This window comes from Microplitis demolitor, chromosome 7, assembly GCF_026212275.2.
Source record: "Microplitis demolitor isolate Queensland-Clemson2020A chromosome 7, iyMicDemo2.1a, whole genome shotgun sequence".
Lineage (NCBI taxonomy): Eukaryota > Metazoa > Arthropoda > Insecta > Hymenoptera > Braconidae > Microplitis > Microplitis demolitor.
Window position 1 is genome coordinate 20,632,814 of NC_068551.1, and position 18,934 is coordinate 20,651,747.

Sequence of the window (18,934 nt, forward strand, 5' to 3'; positions counted from 1 at the left end):
GTACCTCACACAGTAACTAGTGTTACTTTACAAGCTGATAGTAATTTCTCAATGATTCTAACAGGAAAAATACTATCAAAGTATATTGTACGACTAGTGCAATGTGAGTGCGTTCATTCGCTCTTGTGGGCAATCGAAAACACCACAGAATTGCAGATACTGATTTCTTTTTACTCATGCGCAATGAATCCTATCTTAGTGCCCGCTATTCTGTACAATAAGTTGCCGTTTGTTAAGATTCTGTGCGTGTTAGTTACATAGCATCGATATGCGTGTGCAAAGTAAAATTTCCGTGCGTTAAATAACCATTATTGCACAGAATAGCGTGCACTAAAATAGAACTTATCCCACATTAGTAAAAAAGAAAATAAATGATACAGTCGAGTTGCTTTATGAGTCCGTCGACTTATATTTTTATTAAAGACATTGCCCCCACCATCACTATGCAAATAACCACGTACACACACGCTTGTGAAGTAGGGGGATTGTGAGTTACGGCGGTCCACTGCTGAGCAGAAGTGGGGGTAAAGGAATTTTTAGAATCATATTCTGCTACGCCCCTGTAAGTGGGTTCATAACGCGACTAGTAAATATTTTAAGTAAATAAGCATAAGATTAAATCATAGGAATATTTTATTTGAAACTTTTCATCTTTTGAAAGGATGTCAATGATTTTGACTTTAAAAGAAAAAACATACATATATATATTTTCTCGTATTTCATCCATAATTTTACTGAGCGAATTTAAACTTCATCATATTTTGGGTCAGTAATGTGCCCTTGGAATAAAACAGTATTTGTTGCAGGATGTACAATTGCATAAAAAAATGGCCTGTCAACCGTCACTGTTACAGGTGCTGGATTGAGAGTAGCTCCAGATCTTGCCATTCCCATCACCGCTAAAATATAGATTTTAATAAGTTAAAGAAAAATTTTTTTTACGAGACAAATTAATAATTTTTAAATAGTAAATAATAATAACCAGTTGCTGCAGCTGCTTCGCTTCCTTTTTCGTCAATTGAGATGAAAGCTTTCTGAATGACTTTAGTGACTTTTAGTGGCGGAGCTTCTGTGATTCCAGTAAAGTCAGCAGTATCTTGGAACATGTCAGTCATTCCCAATTTCTCAAGTGTCGGTTGAAGTTGGAGTGTACTTTCAATTTTAAATTTAGGTACCGACAAATTTATTGGAGTCATATGATGATTAGTATGAACTTCTTTGAAGTTTACTTTGTTGAGAGATTCTTCCGCTTTTTTCAGTCCCGTTATTGTATTTGGCAAAATTATGAACATACTTATTGAGTCGCTTTCACTTAGTTTCTGATGATTCATTTCAAATACATCTCATTGAATTGTGTGAATTTTTTCGTATATGTAGTAGTTTTATGTATTATGTAAAGCTATGAAATATACCTTGTATGGAAGTTCTACAAAAACAGCATCAAGATCCGGAAGGGTTCCATAATTATATGTATGTCTTTTGAACATCATATCAACATTTTTGGTCGTTTTTTCATCAATATGAAATGGTTCAGATTCTGTCTCGTCTTCATCAAACTGAGCATTCCAAACACCTTTGAAATAAATTGCATTGACAAGAACAATTGATGCTCCACTCACATCATCTGTTGAAATTTCAAATAATCATAGTAATCCTAACTATTTCGTAATTTTGAAATAATAAATATTTCTACTTTACCTGCAGTGACTATTTCTCTGATACGGTTATTAGTTTTTTGGGCACACCAACCATTTATTGTCTGACTAGCTTCATCTGCTTTGTTAAAATCTAAAGCTTCCATGGGTGATCGGAAATTATTGTCAGTCATATCTTTAAATTCAGGATTTATTTCAAAATTGTCTGCTACGTAAATTTTTTGAGCTAATCGAAGCCTAGCACTTTTCAAACCCTAAAAATGAATATAAACGGATAATTAAATTAAATTGTCTATATATTCTCCCGATAGACAGACTTTCTGGTTAGAAAATTGGTGTCAATAGCGTTCAAGTTGGTGAATATCTACTGCAGCAATCTGTCGCCAAATTTGTTTTCAAGTTTTTTAAAAAGTTGGCGCCCAGTTGTCAATTTTTGGAAATGCCAACTTTTGTGTTCAATTTGGCGACATGTTGCAGCAGTAGGTTGTCGGTAATTTGCTGTCAGCTTGACTGTCAGATTCTTTAAATGAATATAAAATTATTTTGAATTTACATTAAGGGTGTCGATAAGTGACTGATAACCTTCTTTACCGACAGCGTCATTTTCGGGCAAATGTAAACCTGATTTCATTTGTTTTTCTGTATTTCCTCGGGCACCATAAGCTGCCATTGATAAAACGATACCAGCGCTTGATGGCGAGCAGATAAGGTTATTTGCTTCATTTTCTGACGAAATCTAAATAATACAATGATGTTGGAAATTAATAATTTTTAGAAAATATAAAAAAATTAAACTGAAATTTTCACATGTTTACTTTGTAAAACTCTGTAGAAAATTGACTCATTCCATTTGAAACTAGTGTTAAAGGTTCTGCATTTTCTGGATCTAGGGCTGCTGTTAAATTTAATAAACTCAGACCTACTAAAATAGCTCCAATGAGCCATGTTATTTCTGAAATCACATTAGATTAGATTAATACATTGGAATTCACTTTCAATAATTTATACTAAGAATTTAATTTGCTACTCACGATATCTCATTATTATTGACACAGAATTTATATTTTTATAATAAATATAGCTCGCGATATAAAAAGCAATTGATTATTAGTTTTAATATCTTGAGTATTTAAAGTGCCATCAAAACATGATACTATTTTGATTGCATTTATATTTATTTTTTTCAAACATTTAATAACTTCTAAAAGGTCACGGTAACGAAATGTTATCTAAATGATAGCTTCAGATTATTAATCATAAACGTCTACTCTATAATATTCCATCGCGTCTATTAGATTTTCCGAATCGACGGATAAATATATTAATCATTTTATTCAAATTAAACAATTCATATCTCGCAAAGTTAAACAATATTTTTTTTCTTTAAGCGAGAAAAACATGATAATGATTTAGTATTGAAAAACCATGTCAGTTGATTATTCATCGCATTAGTGTGAAAAATACGTCAAATTTTTATACTTTTTATACAATTATCATCTGAATAGTATAAATTATCATCTGCATTTCATCACAATAATATATTTTTACTCAGATTTCGAAATTCCAAGTAATTAGAAAAATTTCAGAAATTTTATCAATATAAAATGATTTTCTGCCTGTATAAGTTGCCACTAATTTAGAAATAACTCAATAAAACATATTAAATTTTTAAAAAATATTGTAGCTCGTAAAATATCGACCGCTCTTATGATACAGCTCTGTATTTGGTTATCACGCCAATAGTCGTATAAATTGTAATCCCTGATGAAGAAATATGATTTGAAATTATTGACGTAAAAAAAAAAAAAACATTTTCCCCATTTTCGCATAGAAAAACTGAATGTCGTGAGCGAAAACCTCTGAAAAAATCTCTGAATATTAATTAAAGCTTAAGAAAAACAAGGAATTTTAAGAACATTTTCTACGATATATCTTGATTCATTTAAGTACTCTATTGAAATTTCGTTTGTCGATAATTGCTTTAATTATTTTAACTATAATAGCCTATAGAAAAAAAGGTTATTAATTCAAAATTAATGCAAACAAAAAAATTGTTTTTTATTTAATCGCCTAAAGAAAAAAAAAATATTTATTGTTTCTGTCAATTTGGAAAATTATCTGAACTAAATTTAGTTGGCAGTAGGATCCATTATACGAGCATAAAATAATGGTGTATTACTATTGCTCTTGACAATTACACACAAAAATGGTCTATTAACAGTAAACTGTAGAGGTGATGATCTGGATTTCATTTTCATTCCTGAAATCAAAAAATAATCTTAATGTTTGAAGCTAAAGACACAAAACAATTTTTTATGTAATCCATGACCATCGTTAGAAAATTTATATTATCGCGCTAAGCGCAAATAATGTCACTAATTAATGTGCTCAAAAAATGATGGTTCCCTAATTTATTATTCTGTTATTGTGACAAAATTGGAGAATTTTATCTGATAATCAAAAGATTTTTTAGCTACCTGTAACGGCAGCGGCTTCAGTTCCCTCTTCATTGACTTCGATAAATGCTTTCTGAATGATTTTGCTGACCTTTAGTTTAGTATTTTTTATAATACCAGAAAAGTCAGCAGTGTCTTTAAACATCTGAGTAATCCCCACCTTCAATCATGTAACCGTTAGATTTTGTGATGATGAACAATAAAAGTAATTATTCAAGAAACTAAAAATATTTTTCTAATTACATCTTGTAAAGTTGGTTTTAGATTGAATTTACTTTCGATTTTGAATTTGGGTAAATGCAAAGCCATCTTCATCGTGGATCCTTTGAGTCGTGTGAAATCTATTTTGTTAATATTATTTTCAACGTCGTGAATATTGACTCCATTATGAGGAAGAATAATAATCATTTCGATTGTTTCTTTTTTTCCATGGCTCTATTGGATTAAATGTTATCGATAAACATTCAGAAGCTAAATTTAAATCCAAAGAAATAAATTATTTCTAACCTCATACGGAAGTTTGATGAAACGAGATTTGACCGCCCGAATGTAACCCCAATAGAATTTTGCTTCTTTAAACATCATCGGCACATCCTTAGTTGTTTTTTCGTCGATTTCAAAAGGATATGGGTTGGTCCATTTAAATTTAAATTTTTCAGCCCATTTGCCTTTGAAGTAAATAGCGCTAACTAAAATCATTTCTGCGCCCTCAATATCACCTATGGTCGATAAAAATACATATTCAATTTTTAATTTGAGCGATATATATTTTGAATTTATATTTAGAACAAACTTTGAGACATTTAGCTTACTAGGTTCGACTACATCAGTTATATGATTATTTGATTCATTTGCACACAAATTATTTATAGTTCTAACAGTTTTTTCAACATTTATGAAATCAACTCGCTTCACTTCAGACCCAAAATACTCTTTTGTTATTTTTGTAAATTTGGGCTGTAATTTGAACTTATTCGTTGCGAAAATTTTATTAACTAACTTTACTTCGGCCCCTTGCATATTCTGTAAAAAGGAAGTGGTTATTTTTTCATGGATATCGATAAAAAATAATATTAGGTTTACATTGAGTGAATAAAGTAGATGTTGAATTTCCCTCTCAGTAATGGTTTTATCATTAGGTGAACTTAAAGCTGATAACAATTGTTTTTTAGTATTACCACACGCACCATAACTTGCCATGAAAAGCGTAACATACACACTAAGTGGCGAGCAGATTAGATTATCTGATTCATATTCTGCTAAAACCTGAAAAAAAAAAATTATATGCACTTGCATTTATTTACCGGAATTTGACCATTTTTCTTAATCAAGAAACAACGGAATTTAACTTACGCTGTAAAATCTTTTAGAAAATTTATTAATCGCCGAAGGATCAAATTGAAGATCCGGTTTGGCGGGTATAATACCATTCATATTAATATCATCATCATATATCGAAGAATTAGTTACACTTATAGTCACTATTATGACGATAGATAAACATTCTAAAATAATTGTATACATTATTTACATTGTTCATGACCAATTTTATGAATAATGGTTCAAAAAGAGTAATGTTGCTCAAATTACACTTACTGATAATCATTTTTAATAATTTGGAATGTTGTAAAGGGTGTTATTAAATCAAACTGTTGAACACACTAATAAGATTGATTTATTTAAATTTTGGTATTGAGATCTAAGAAGTTCCTTAAAATCAAAATTACGCGCTCAAAAATTGTTTAAAATATGGATTTTTTGCTTGAATTTTTTTTCTTTTTCAATTTTTTGAACTATACTCTTGTTCTTAATGAGTAGCATTCGTCAAGTATAGGTAAATTGCAGCTTTGACTCGATGCAGAGTCATATATACTCTTTATGTCCCGTTGGAATTTCTCAAAAGTATAAATTTTATATAAACCTCGTTTCAATGAGATCACTACTCATTTTTATTTTTTTCTGACTCTTTATTTCTTTGCGCTTCCTTTTCTTTTCTATTTTGACGTGGGCATAATTATCAGAAAATAAATCAAGTAGAAGAAGCATTTTACAATGCATTCGGTGATCTATTGGTCGAATTGAAATAACAATTTTTTTGCACGAATTATGAATCATTCTGGTATCACCAATGCTTAGCTATAAAAAGATATCTGTAACTGATAGAAATATGGACATTTTTTTATTGTTAAAAAACAATTTGGATTATCAATTATGTAAAATTATCAAGCAAACAAATTTTACTCTATATAATATAAGCTGCAAAGAAATCGGAATCAGGTAAAAAAAAAATCATTTATTTTTTTTTTATCAATGTTATGAAATTAAAATCGTAAATTTATTTATTGTAACATACATTTTTTTAATTGGACGAAACAAAACTATTCTATTACTTATCCGTCTGTCGGTGAAATCACATAAATCAAAATTAACTGGCGATGGGATCAATCACACGGGCATTAAATAATTGAGTTCCAGTACTTTTCTTCACAATAGAACATAAAAATGGTCTATCGACAGTGAATTGTGGTGGCATAGACATAAAAACGAAACCCATTCCTAAAATTTAAAAATAATCTCAATATTTTGAGCTACTGCTCAAAAAGTTTTAACTTTTAATTTTTTAATTATCAATTATTGAGCTATTGATATTGTTATGCTAAGCCAAAGCTGGATCGATAATTCGTGCACTAAAAAGATGTGTTCCCGTAGTTTTAGATAATATTATCGCAATAAATGGTCTGTTAATTTCGATTTCGTGTGGCATTGATGGTGCTACAATTTTCATACCTGTAATTTAATTTTTTATTAATTTATACTGTTGAATTTGAAAATTTGTTGCATCGAGATTCAGGGTTTAACTTTGATTAAAGTTGATTTTTTCATTAAAAATTTAGTAAAAGTTAATGAAATTAAATTTCAAATTACCTGTAACAGCAGCGGCTTCAGAACCCTCTTCATTAACTTCTATAAATGCTTTCTGAATAACTTTGCTCACTTTTAATTCCGTATTCTCCATGATACCAGAAAGATCAGCAGTGTCGTCAAATATCTCGGTAATGCCCATCTTTAAATAAAAAGCAGTTAATAAATTTCAATGAAAAATAATAGAAGTAATTATTGAAAATATATTTTTGACATTTACATTACGTAAAATTGGTTTCAGATCGAGTTTGCTTTCGATTTTAAATTTAGGCAAATGTAAAGCAACCTCGCTCTTGGATCCTTCAAGTTCGGCAAAATTTATATTTTGAATATTGTTTTCAACATCACGAAGTCCACTATGTTGATCAGGAAGAATGATAAACATGCTTATAGCTTCATTCTCGTTTGTACTCTATTAAATAACAAAATATCTAAGTACATAAAGATATGTTTTAGATGACATAAATTAATAAATGACAACCTCGTATGGAAGTTCAATATATTTAGCTTTTAGAGTCTTGATATATCCCCAGTTAAAATCTGCCATTTTGTACATCATTTGCACATCTTTGGTTGTATTTTCATCAACATGGAAAGGTGAAGACCTTGTCCATTCAGGATTAAATTTGTCAGCCCATTTTCCTTTGAAGTAAACGGCGTTAACTAACACCAATAAGAAACCCTCAACATCACCTGCAATTAGCAAATAAAACCCTCAAAGAAATCGTTCTTACTAAACTGAAAATTTGTAGAAATCAGTATATTTTGAACTTACTAGGTTTGAATAACTCAGTTATACGATTATTTGTTTTATCTGCACACCAATTATTAATAGTAGCAGCAGCTTGTTCAGTGTTTGTAAAATCAACGCTCTGTGATTCGGACCCGAAGTATGTCTTCGTTACTTCTTGAAAATCAGATAGTAATTTAGATCCGCTCGCAGTAAAAACTTTATTTGCTAGCTTCAGTTCAGCCCCTTTCACATCCTGCCGCATAATTTAAAAAAAAAGTTCATGATAATAATCAGATCGTACTGATAAAAAAAACTATATTTTAGCCTTACATTAAACGAATTAATAAGTTGTTGAAATCCTTGCTTGGCAACAGTCTTATCACAAGGTAAACTTAAAGATGACTCCAATTGTTTTTGAGTATTACCACGTGCGCCGAAATTGGTCATAGATAACACAATATCTACACTAACCGGTGAACAAATAAAATTACCTGATTCGCTATCTGCTACAGCCTAAAATAAATCCATAAAGTCATAGCTATTTGGAATATATTGATAATTAACTTCTTAAAGCTCTTACTTTGTAAAAATTATTAGAAAATTTATTAGCAGCCGTAGAAACGGCTTTAAGAGCTGGCTCATCAGATTGAACACAATCTGACAAAGAACCGGCGACACTCAACGCCGCGATTATACCACTGAATAGAAACTCTGAAATAAATTTAAATTTTGATTACTTCTATTAATTGTACATTTTATAATTAATAATTAATTTGCTTTTCTCAAATTACTTACTTATGAACATTTTGAATACTTCAAAATTTAATAATGTCGCTAATGAATCAAACCGTTTCGCTAACTAATGAAGTAAAGCTTCTTTTTACTGTAATCGTTTATGTAATTATCTTATCAGTTCATGACTATTGATAACTATATTTTTTTTTAAGTTCAACATCAGGTCATGTTTTGATCATGTTGACCTAAATGTTCATTTTTAATTCTAATTCAAAAATTTCTGGAATCAAATGCAGAGATAAAGTAGACAATTTATAAGAATAATAACAAAAAAATACAATATTTTATAATGAACAAATATTTTATATTTGTTATATTTTCCTTACAAATGAATATTCGATTAGATAATAATGAATCAAATCGATTATAATTTTTCTTTTTTTTTGACGATTCCAGATAGATTTTCATCTTTCTCAGGTGAATTAATAATTAATAAGACGTGGAAATGGGTTTACATTGTACGTACAATAAATATATATGTATCATCGTATTTAAAATTAGATATTTCAAAGTATACTTACAGATCTTCATTGTAGATTTTTCGATTTTGGTATCAGCGGGAAAAAATTCACAAACTTTGAATTGCAAGGTTGATTTGATTGATCATCCCAAAAGTGTCGTTTATATATCAGTCGATAGTTTGCCTTAGGCACTTTTTAGGATGTATTACAAATTTCTATACACTAATACTACGAAGCAAAATGCGCAGCCATTCGTCGGTCTTGCGATACAAGTTCGAAGTAAGGAGCCAAATTTTTCTCCCACTTATACTATTTCTTACATAAACGCATGGGATTGAATCATTTTTTTTTTCATTGCGAAATTTCCGAGTTCAGAACTTGATCAGTGGCTACTAACACTACAAAATCAAATTTCGCGCGCGAGCGCACCCTTTTGAGGTAAATTATTCTCATCTTTACTTTTCTTAAAAAAGCCCTTTACTTTTGAGAATTTTCATAGTGCTAATAGCCAATAAGAAGTTTATAAGAAGGTTTTTCATGTCTTTTTATTAAGAGCCAATATTTTATGATATGCAAATGATGAAAATATTTTTCATAAATAGAATTTGTTAATCTACTCTATTTGGATCATATTTAATACACTTTTTTGTTATCGAGATAATCAAGCTAAGTTCGAAAAAAATTATTAATTTTAATTCGTGAATAAAAACAATTGACAAAAAATTGTTTAAAAAAAATTTAATTAAAATTCACAATTTTTGACATCTTGATATACAGTAATTTTTAAATTTAAATCTAATTGAGTGGAAAATAACGGCATCGATTCCAAATATAAAAATCAATCGATCAATTAGTCGACGTGGTGATTTCAAAATTATTGGTCTTTTTTTTGTTTTAATTACTTTGTTACTAATAATAAAGCTGAGCAAGAACACGCGATATAACAATGAAATTTAAGAAGTAAACAAGTTTGTAATTAATTGTAAAAAATTTATCAATTTACTACTAATGGTTTTAAAATTACAGTTGATGATTTTATTATTCGATTTATAATTTTGACTTACGGTCCAAAATCGTAAAAATTACTTGCAAATTTGAAAACTTTTACTGACTCAAATTCGCATTTTCGATGAGACTACACTGTAAAAAATCGGGAGTAAATTCGGAGTGAATACGGAAGTACAGTATTCATATTTGAATGGAGGTTCGTCCAAAAAAACGTTTATCAATTTTAATGACAGGTTTGGTAATAGAATTAATTTTTTAACATCGACCTGAACTCTTAAAATACAAATTTTAAAGAGCTAAGAATTTATTGAATTTATTATACATAAAAAATATTTAAAACTTTACAAAAATATTCGACAATTAACCTGAGAAGGAAAATAACAATGATAGACATAAATAATTTATTTAGTTTTTCCGAAATTAGGATTGATCACCCGTGCCTTAAAAATTTGGGTTTGAGTTTTAGCCTTCGTAATCATACACAGAAATGGTCTATCAACAACAAATTGTGGCGGTAATGATAAAGTTACGAATCCAGTACCTAAAATCATAGAACAGTCAAAAATTTATTAATGATTCTGTACACAGTTTTCGAGTATATTATGATTTATGTGTTAATTATATTAGGCCCCAGTAGGATTAATAATTTCCGCTTAAAAAAATTTTATTTCATTTGCTTTTGATATTATTCTGGCAATGGAAGAACCGTTTATTATAAAATCATACGGTAATGATGCTGCATCATTGCCTATAATGAGATCACTTGTGATGAAATCATATAATTTAATTATTTACATAAGACAAATATTTTTTCTTTAATAACGACAGGTTAAATTAATCTCGTTTATTAATTAAAAATTTCTTGATGATCAATCGCATTCTGATGGCATGTAAAGAATTAAAAACGACAACAAGCTAATTCTAGTTGTGATTAATTGATTAACTGACGGTAATTATGATGCTATAAAAAAATTTTTTTAATTACTTTGTTATTATTGAAGATTACGACTAAAAATTTCCACGCTATTCGTAATTTCTGAAACGGAATTGAAAGTGAATTTAAAAAAAAAAAAATATTTTTGATAAACTTCATCAATTAATGAAAAATAATGTCGATTAATGAGTTTGATTATTTATTTTATGATTTGATAAATCGACATGCATAAAAAATAATATTTTTTATACGTCAAACTGGAATATATATGTGTCCTTGAAATAGTATAATATCACTATTTCGATCAACAATCGAATAAATAAAAGGTTTGTCGACAACAAATAGCTCCGGAGGTGGCGGTAATGCTGGTCGTGCAGATTCGCCCATAAGAATCCCTAGAGTATATTCAAAAATTTATTTTCATCATTTGAGACCATTAAAAATTCATTATGACACAAAAATATTTACACCAATTGTTTCATTTAAAAAAAAAACCTGTAGAAATTTTTGGCTGGTGTGAAAAAAATTTGGAAACTTTATCCAAATTTTGAGAAATAATCAAGCTAATATAAAAATTTAGTTGAACATAATACATATAAAATAATTGAATACCTGTGACCGCAGCTGCTTCACTTCCCTCCTCATTTACTTCGATAAAAGCTTTTTGAACAATTTTACTGACTTTCATATTTATTTTGTCACTGATACCAGAGAAATTAGCCGTGTTTTTAAATATTTCAGAAATTCCCAACTATAAAATAAAAATAATTTTGGATATTACTCATAAGTAAAGATATACATGTATTATGTCAAAATTTTGATAATAACCTTTTCCAAAATTTCTTTTAGATCAAATTTACTTTCAATTTTAAATTTAGGCAAATAAAGGTCAACGCTGCTTTTGTATCCTCGTAATCGTCCAAAATCAATTTTATAAAGATTGCTTTCAACATTTAGTAGTCCGTTGATTTCATTTGGAAGAATTATAAACATACTAATTGCTTCATTGAAATCTTTGCTCTGCAAAAAATATTTTTTTAATCATATCTAATTATTATTCTTTAAATAGATAAACCAAATTATAAATTGTTGTGTGTTTACTTCGTAAGGAAGCTCAATGAATCTAGCATTGACTTCAGAAATAAAACCCCAATAAAATTGACCGTGTTTATGCATCATTTGTACATCTGTCGTTGTTTTTTCGTCAGTATAAAAAGGCGCGGGTTTTGTCAATGCAGAATCAAATTTATCAGCCCATTTACCTTTGAAGTAAACTGCGTTAACTAAAACTAATGTCGAATCCCGAACATCATCTATATTGAATAATCAAAATTTGTTCATTAAATTGGTAATTTTAAAATTGATAATAATAAAAAAAATTTGATAATTACCAGCCTTAAAAAGTTCAGTTATATGATTATTTGTTTTGCTAGCACACCAATCATTTATTGTCTTTGCAGCTTCCTCAGATTTTTTAAAATCGACATTTTGTATTTCTGACCTGAAGAATGTTTTAGTCAATTCTTTAAATTCAGGCTTTAATTCATAATCAGTTGGTGCGAAAATTTTATTGGCTAATTTTAATTCAGCTCCTTTTACATTCTGCAATACAGTTTGAAATTAATGCATTATAATTTAGAAATTCTATAGATTATTTGTAAGTAAGAGAAGGAAAAATGGTGGCGCCAAAAAAATATTTGAAAAAAATAATGACATTTTTTTTAGATGCTATTTTTTTTTCTATTTCTTGTGTTTATTTAAAAACAGATTGAGTTCAAAATTTTTAAATTTAGTTTCAATATTTTAGTCAAATTTTCATACTTTCAAGAGATGAATCAAATTAAGGGGAACTTGAAGCAAAATGACACCATTTATGTCCAAAAATTAGTATGGTCTCATTTTGCCTCAGATTGTCCTACCCCGTGATTCAAAATTTTTTTAAAATACGGTCGAATTCCATTATCTCGAACAGTTACTCTACGGAGCGGAAATTTCTTGGAACTTCCTAGTTAACGGATGCCCCTTTTTCCTTACAAAGTAAACTATAGCGCATGCGCTCTTGACTACATTAATGATGCACAGATAAATATACACAGAGACCTACAAATGTATAGAATCGGGTGGGAGAGCGTAGTTCGTAGTGGGAGTCAAGGTTGAGGGGAAGTTCCCAGATAATGGAATCCGAGTTAATGGACTTTGACTGTATGCCAGTAGTTCCTCCCGCAATAAAAAAAAATTTTTTAATAAAACTTACATTGAGTGAGTCAATAAGTTCTTGATAACCTTGTTTAATTATACTTTTATCACATGGTAAATTCAATACTGATTTTAACTGTTGTTCAGTATCACCATGAGCTCCAAAACTTACCATAGACATAACTACGTTAACACTAACCGGCGAACAAATAAAATTACCTGACTCACTATCAGCCAAAGCCTGTAAAATTCCCAAATCATCAATTATCATTAAATTCCTTCAATTAACAATACTATAATTACTATCCTTACTTTATAAAAACTTGTAGAAAATTGATTTGCACCATTAGAGACAGCTTTCAAAGCCGGTCCATCAAACTGCGTACAAGCAGCACACGATTTAGTGACACCCATTGCCATTATTACGGCACAGAATATTAATTCTAAAATAAAATTTCCACAAATTATTAAAATAAAATTCATTTGATTACTTAACAATAAACAACTCACGCGTATTCATATCAAGAAGCTTTTAAATTTTAAAAATAAATTAAATCTTTAAAAGGATCTTCACATCCCAAGAAACAACAGCCGAATGAGATGTGGAATCAAGAACATCGAGTATTTAAATAACCATCGAATTTAAATAAAGATTGTGTTTACTCAATGCAATTAACGATAAATGGACAAAACATGTCTCACGGAATGACTATCGCCAACTTGACAATTTAACTACTAAAAAGATTCAACCTTGTATTAATCTTAATATCATTATACGCTTGTTCTTTATATTAAAAGGTTATCGATACCAATAAGTGGATAAAACAATTTTCAAAAATTTTGTTTTACATGCAATTCTCATTTTTTTCCATGCAATGTTTTTTTTCTATTTGCTAATCAAAACAAATAGTCGCGGCTTATCTATCAATATTAATTTTTTTTTTATAAAATCACATTGATGTCATGTTTTATTTTTAACGCTAACTAAAAACATAAATATTTATACCGAAACACAACTAAAAATAATTATATAATTTGTCTGGCAAAACTTGTTTTTGTGAATCCCTTACATATTTTTTTTTTCTTAAATACATATTCGCATATTTATATATATTTAGCAAGTAATTATTGACAAACAAATACACATATATTTAACATTAATATTAATTTTTTTTCTTTTATATTTAAATCTGTAGATTGAATACGCGCGCGGTCATTGACATTCAAAAATTAAATTACTATTTATAAATTTTAATTATCAACTAATTAACATATTCTTTAAAATCTAACAAATATTTTATTATTTGACCTTGGTAATATTTTTCAGCAATAATACACATTGGCAATTAAATAATTAACGTAGTAAATAATTTTTAAAAAAATACTTTTGAGTAATAAGAGATTTTTTTTAAATTTTAAGTTGATGAAATTTATAAAAAGCAAAAGATATTTTTTTGTTTTTGTTGCTTAAATTTCTGTATCGACCGAGAATAGGGGGCGCCATTTGCCGAGGTACGTGCCGTCGCGACGCCAAGTTCAACAACTGCGTCTCTCATGTATGTCTAGTCTACTTGAAAGCTCGTGGTATTTCCTCGCTTTATTACCCACTGTTATGTTCTTTATTCTTTAACTTTTATAAATCATACAAAGTAACTACAAAACATCCATTAAGTGTATTTTTAATATAGTTTTTTTAAAAATTATTTCGTTTTATTATGAGTTATAATGTGGAGTTGCAAAAAATTAAGTACAACAGATTGGACAATTACACCAATTTCTCGAGGTAAACATAATCTGTAATTTTTATAAAACATTTCTTTTATTTTTTTCGAAATTTCAATTTAAATAATTTTTTTTTTAATGACCCTGAAGCTAGCAGACAATTAAAAATTTTCGAATTTTTTTTTCAACAAATTAATTACAAGAAAAAAAAAAAACAAAAAAATGCACTTATAGAAAATTTAAAAAACTATAAGTGCAATTTTTTGTAATATTTTTTTTTGTAATTTATCATTTTGAAAAAGAAAATTAAAAAATTATAACGCCGACTAACTTCAGTGTCATTTTTTTTAAAACAAAATAAATTTTAGTAACTTCATTAAAAAAAAAAAAAATAATAATAAAATTTAAATGGTACTTAATCTTGACAATTATTATGATTGAAATATCGTAGGAAAAAAAAAGCGGGCGCATCCATGTCGCGAAACCCCAGAAGAGCTTCACAAGCGAAACGTTTAATCGAATTGCCCGGTGGTATTATTCGATTTGACACAATCATACTACTTTACTTGTGATGCAAACTAACTAAACTAGTGTACAGTGAAAGAGTAAGTGTTCTACAGTACTACAGTACAGTGAGTAGTAGCCCACGTGTCTGACACTCATTGATTTTTATTCCCTACCGCGTCTCATTTATTTATTATATTTTTTTACTCTCATTCTACATTCTCGATCCCATCATACGCGATTTATCTATTGATCTGACCTCGCAACCGAGTTATTTATCGTTAGCATGAAATAGTTTGTTTTTTTTTTGCATCATATCAATGCCATTTGTTATTAAATACATATATTTGTATTTTTAAAATTTAATAATCACATTATTTTATTCTTAACCAAAGTAAAATATAAATAAAAATTATTTTTATTTTGTTAACTTGATATTAATTACGAGAGTGAGAAGTAGTCTCGAGTAATCTGTTTCTCTTTCTTAATTTTTTTACTTTTTTGCTCTCGTCCCGACACCGATTAAAGAGGAATCTCGTTCTGAAAGATTGTTCCTCGTGCCAGACAAGAATGCTAAAATTATCGCGTGATTTTTTACTTGATTTTATTTTGAATAAACATTTTAAACATACAGTACTACATATTTTAATAATTTTAACATTTAACACTGAAAATAAGAAGGGGTTTAACTTTTACAATGTAGATTAAGTGAACCGAAAATTTTATTAAACTCAAAATGCCTTAAGGTAAAAGATAGCGTAGGAAGGGAGAATAGCAATTTATATATCGGCTCGTTAAATTTTCTCTTTGAAATTCTCGCCACGCCATTAAATCCGACATATGCCAAGGCATTGAAGGTAATTGGATGAAGACATTTAACTTGAGTAATAAGACAAGACTTGATATGTGGATATCATAGAGCTCTTGCTTGGACATGAGTTTCGATGCTTCAGACTATTTACTGTATCTAGACATTTTTTTATTATTTTTAGTCTGTAATGTAACACTCATAAGATCTTTCAAGTGTTCGTTTCCCTTCTTTTCATAAATAGTCTTTTATTTTTGTATTCTTACTAATTAAATTTTGTCTGAGGGTAAAATTTATTTTTTCAATTTTTATAAAAAAATGTTTACACTAGATCAGGAGTTTCTGCATACAGAGTAAAGGGGGAGGGTAACTTTGGAGTAACTGGAATTTATTTAAATCCTTATTCACTCCAATTCGGAGTTTGATATTGGAATAAACTCTCCTTCGGAGTTAATTTCACTCTAAGAAGATTAAATAAATACCCAGTCATCCACTCCATATTTAGTCCGGGTTCACTCCGCAAATTTTTCACAGTATTTCAGAATTTTGGCAGGAATTTTGTGAAAGTTTCCGATCTAGAATTTATCACTCAAAAATATTTTTTCTGTCTTGATCTCCAGTGATATGGTCTCAGAAAATCCAGAATTATTGCTAATACTTTAAATGGAAACTTTTTTTAAATCCTCCAGAAAATTTTGTTTTTTCGAAAAAAAATTATTAAACGAGTTCATTACCAAATTTCGATTTAAAAAAAAAAGTTAAAAGATGTAAGCAAAAAATGCATAAATGTTTTTTTTTAATGTACGTCATGTTAAATTTCTTCCTTGATGATTCATTAATTATACGATATATTTTACATGAAAAATATTTATAACACATAATTATATAAAATTCATAATTACTTGAAAAAATACATACAATACCTTTATAGCGCAATCATATATTTATTTGAAATTTTCTCATGCAGTTTTTATTCTTATGAATCATAAAAAATATAATTAAATAATTAAATAGTTTTTTTAATTACAAAAAATTTACGGCATCGCGTGGGTCAATTATTTATACCACAGTGTAGTGTTAACACGCCATTGACCTCCGAAAAAATAAACCGCGAAAAAAATTCAATTTATTTACAGTAAAATTTATTTGAATTAAAATACTTCCTGAAAAAATATAATAAAACATTGGGCCTTGACACTCGTGATCAAGGGCCGTGACACTTTCCCTTTGATCGATATTCCACTCTACTTATCGTACTGCTCTCATTCTCGTTACTAATTAGCATTACTCTATATCTTAATGCACATAGAGAAGAGAAAATATTATTATAAATAAATATAAATCATGGAATTTTTCATCATAAGATGATTAACAGACGGTAAACAATCGAAACGTATACAATTTTTCTCAATGCCCGTATTAAGAATTTAATTGCCCGCGGTACTTTCTCTACCCGCGTAATAGCGCAGATAATGTACCTGGATCTATATATATTTACACATATAATAGGTGATTAATAGCTTGACCTGATATATACTGAAAATAAAAATTCACGTTACTTTCGTGTACACATTCCTTTATTCTTTTATGTTATATCTTTTCTCTTGTCACTGCTATCAGTATGAAATTTTTATATTTTTTTTTTCCTTAGGGATAATGGTCGTACAGTAGGTCAATTCGTGACTAATCATTTCTATAAATTTCACGTAGTAGATTTATTTATTACTTGTTAGATAAAATTAATATGTAGTATAATTAAAAATGTCTCCTAGATTGATAAAAAAAGTTTTTTTGTAGATAATTTTAAATAGAATACTAGTTCCGTGTGGGGTTTTGGCAATTCTAATTTTATACATGGATCGATCTCTAGATTTTCGTGATAAACTTTCATGTTTGACTACAACATTTGTTGATTTTAAAACTTTATACACTATAAGAATTTAAGAGTGAACTTAAAGGATTTAAGGATGACTTTAATCCTGAGTTTATTCGGAGTGTTTTATTATGGGGGAGTTTATTTTAATATTAAATTTTCGAATCAAAGTGAATAAGAATTTAAACAAAATTCCGATCACTCCGAAATGACTCTGCTGAAAAAAACAAACTCCTTGTTTACTCCGTATACGGAATAATTTTTTTTACTTAAGAATTTCGAGTGACGGAGTGAATTCGGATTACAATAAAATTCGTAATCATTTCGAATTTACTTCCGATTTTCTACAGAGTATTAAACTGTACACTATGAATATATATTGTAATAATGATCGAATAGATTTTATATATTTTCTCAATCAAGGCTGGTCATACTTACCAAAATTTGAATTTTACTTTTCTTTTAATTTATTAATCAATTGTTATTACTGGAATTTTTGTAGCTTCCGAAAAAATGTAACATACAAACTTTTTTGGAAGATCTTCATCATTGAGTGACATAATTACGATGTAATTAAAACGTAAATTTCGAAAATTCGGCTAGTATTGCCTACCCTTAACGGGGGGTTGAACTTTTTTCATTGCATTGATACTAGAAATGGAAAATTTGTCAAAATTTTTCTCCCAACCTTATGAAAATTTTCAATAAATTCGACGAAGAAATTATCTGCAAATCCTTCTTAGGGTCAGTCGCGCACGTGGTGAGTCGATATAAAAGTGATCTGTATATATTTTATCTTGCGATACACCAACCGTTCAGCCGCTGGAACTTCAGTTTCATTTTACAGATTTCTACTCAGAGTTTACT

At 28.8% G+C, this 18,934-nt stretch overlaps 5 protein-coding genes across 23 annotated transcripts in view; 1 reads left to right on the forward strand and 4 right to left on the reverse strand.

Moving 5' to 3' along the window:
* The window catches only part of LOC103574021 (MAP7 domain-containing protein 2), a 129,154-nt gene that overhangs the window by 44,726 nt on the left and 65,494 nt on the right, over nucleotides 1–18,934 (forward strand). Inside the window, exon 1 of one of the 15 annotated variants that reach the window (XM_008553350.3) lies at nucleotides 14,739–14,943. The exons of the other annotated variants lie outside the window; for them this stretch is intronic. Within the exon in view, the coding sequence (XP_008551572.1) occupies nucleotides 14,886–14,943 (58 nt within the window). The 5' untranslated portion in view covers nucleotides 14,739–14,885. Of the gene's footprint in view, nucleotides 1–14,738; nucleotides 14,944–18,934 lie in introns of those variants that run through there. 15 annotated transcript variants of the gene reach the window in all.
* On the reverse strand, nucleotides 616–2,711 carry LOC103574025 (ovalbumin-related protein X). Its single transcript, XM_008553356.3, has 7 exons — nucleotides 2,687–2,711; nucleotides 2,471–2,607; nucleotides 2,209–2,391; nucleotides 1,699–1,909; nucleotides 1,413–1,624; nucleotides 983–1,319; nucleotides 616–899 (listed from the first exon to the last, which is right to left on the reverse strand). The coding sequence occupies exons 1-7, from the start codon at nucleotides 2,694–2,696 to the stop codon at nucleotides 745–747; spliced, it is 1,245 nt and encodes a 414-aa protein (XP_008551578.1). The 5' UTR covers nucleotides 2,697–2,711; the 3' UTR covers nucleotides 616–744.
* On the reverse strand, nucleotides 3,689–6,162 carry LOC103574023 (antichymotrypsin-2). The gene is made up of 8 exons (XM_008553355.3): nucleotides 5,708–6,162; nucleotides 5,465–5,616; nucleotides 5,195–5,377; nucleotides 4,924–5,134; nucleotides 4,619–4,830; nucleotides 4,355–4,546; nucleotides 4,133–4,271; nucleotides 3,689–3,915 (listed from the first exon to the last, which is right to left on the reverse strand). Exons 1-8 carry the CDS (start codon nucleotides 5,715–5,717, stop codon nucleotides 3,785–3,787), a joined length of 1,230 nt encoding a protein of 409 aa, XP_008551577.1. The 5' UTR covers nucleotides 5,718–6,162; the 3' UTR covers nucleotides 3,689–3,784.
* LOC128668257 (leukocyte elastase inhibitor-like) lies at nucleotides 6,425–9,190 on the reverse strand. 3 transcript variants are annotated; one of them, XM_053740807.1, is made up of 9 exons: nucleotides 9,083–9,190; nucleotides 8,562–8,649; nucleotides 8,347–8,477; nucleotides 8,097–8,279; nucleotides 7,809–8,019; nucleotides 7,515–7,726; nucleotides 7,254–7,445; nucleotides 7,037–7,175; nucleotides 6,425–6,667 (listed from the first exon to the last, which is right to left on the reverse strand). In XM_053740807.1, exons 2-9 carry the CDS (start codon nucleotides 8,569–8,571, stop codon nucleotides 6,537–6,539), a joined length of 1,209 nt encoding a protein of 402 aa, XP_053596782.1. In that variant the 5' UTR covers nucleotides 8,572–8,649; nucleotides 9,083–9,190; the 3' UTR covers nucleotides 6,425–6,536. The 3 variants fall into 3 exon arrangements, with proteins under 3 accessions (XP_053596782.1, XP_053596780.1, XP_053596781.1); XM_053740805.1 differs by having other exon boundaries at nucleotides 8,562–8,781; nucleotides 9,083–9,188; XM_053740806.1 differs by having other exon boundaries at nucleotides 6,563–6,898; nucleotides 8,562–8,781; nucleotides 9,083–9,188.
* Nucleotides 10,311–13,886, reverse strand: LOC103574042 (leukocyte elastase inhibitor). Of its 3 annotated transcripts, XR_008404012.1 has the most exons (10): nucleotides 13,671–13,886; nucleotides 13,473–13,603; nucleotides 13,219–13,401; nucleotides 12,356–12,566; nucleotides 12,066–12,277; nucleotides 11,793–11,984; nucleotides 11,577–11,715; nucleotides 11,216–11,359; nucleotides 11,016–11,066; nucleotides 10,498–10,571 (listed from the first exon to the last, which is right to left on the reverse strand). XR_008404012.1 is itself a non-coding variant. In XM_053740803.1 (9 exons), the coding sequence occupies exons 1-8, from the start codon at nucleotides 13,678–13,680 to the stop codon at nucleotides 11,217–11,219; spliced, it is 1,221 nt and encodes a 406-aa protein (XP_053596778.1). In that variant the 5' UTR covers nucleotides 13,681–13,886; the 3' UTR covers nucleotides 10,480–10,571; nucleotide 11,216. The 3 variants fall into 3 exon arrangements, 2 of the variants coding, with proteins under 2 accessions (XP_053596779.1, XP_053596778.1); XM_053740803.1 differs by lacking the exon at nucleotides 11,016–11,066 and having other exon boundaries at nucleotides 10,480–10,571; XM_053740804.1 differs by lacking the exons at nucleotides 11,016–11,066; nucleotides 11,216–11,359 and having other exon boundaries at nucleotides 10,311–10,571; nucleotides 13,671–13,882.

Bases quoted from the DNA above. Each gene is read 5' to 3' on its own strand.
- LOC103574023 (XM_008553355.3), bottom strand. The intron at 4,547-4,618 runs GTTAGAAATAAT...TTAATCCAATAG, and splicing joins TCATCAAACTTCCGTATGAG to AGCCATGGAAAAAAAGAAAC. The intron at 4,272-4,354 runs GTAATTAGAAAA...ACATGATTGAAG, and splicing joins TAAAACCAACTTTACAAGAT to GTGGGGATTACTCAGATGTT.
- LOC103574025 (XM_008553356.3), bottom strand. The intron at 1,910-2,208 runs GTAAATTCAAAA...ATTCATTTTTAG, and splicing joins CACTTATCGACACCCTTAAT to GGTTTGAAAAGTGCTAGGCT. The intron at 1,320-1,412 runs GTATATTTCATA...ATGAATCATCAG, and splicing joins TTGTAGAACTTCCATACAAG to AAACTAAGTGAAAGCGACTC.
- LOC128668257 (XM_053740807.1), bottom strand. The intron at 7,446-7,514 runs GTTGTCATTTAT...GTTATTTAATAG, and splicing joins ATATTGAACTTCCATACGAG to AGTACAAACGAGAATGAAGC. The intron at 6,668-7,036 runs GTAATTTGAAAT...TTTAAATTTTAG, and splicing joins TGAAGCCGCTGCTGTTACAG to GAATGGGTTTCGTTTTTATG.
- LOC103574042 (XM_053740803.1), bottom strand. The intron at 13,402-13,472 runs GTAAGGATAGTA...GGAATTTTACAG, and splicing joins TTTCTACAAGTTTTTATAAA to GCTTTGGCTGATAGTGAGTC. The intron at 12,278-12,355 runs GTAATTATCAAA...TATTCAATATAG, and splicing joins AACTGAACTTTTTAAGGCTG to ATGATGTTCGGGATTCGACA.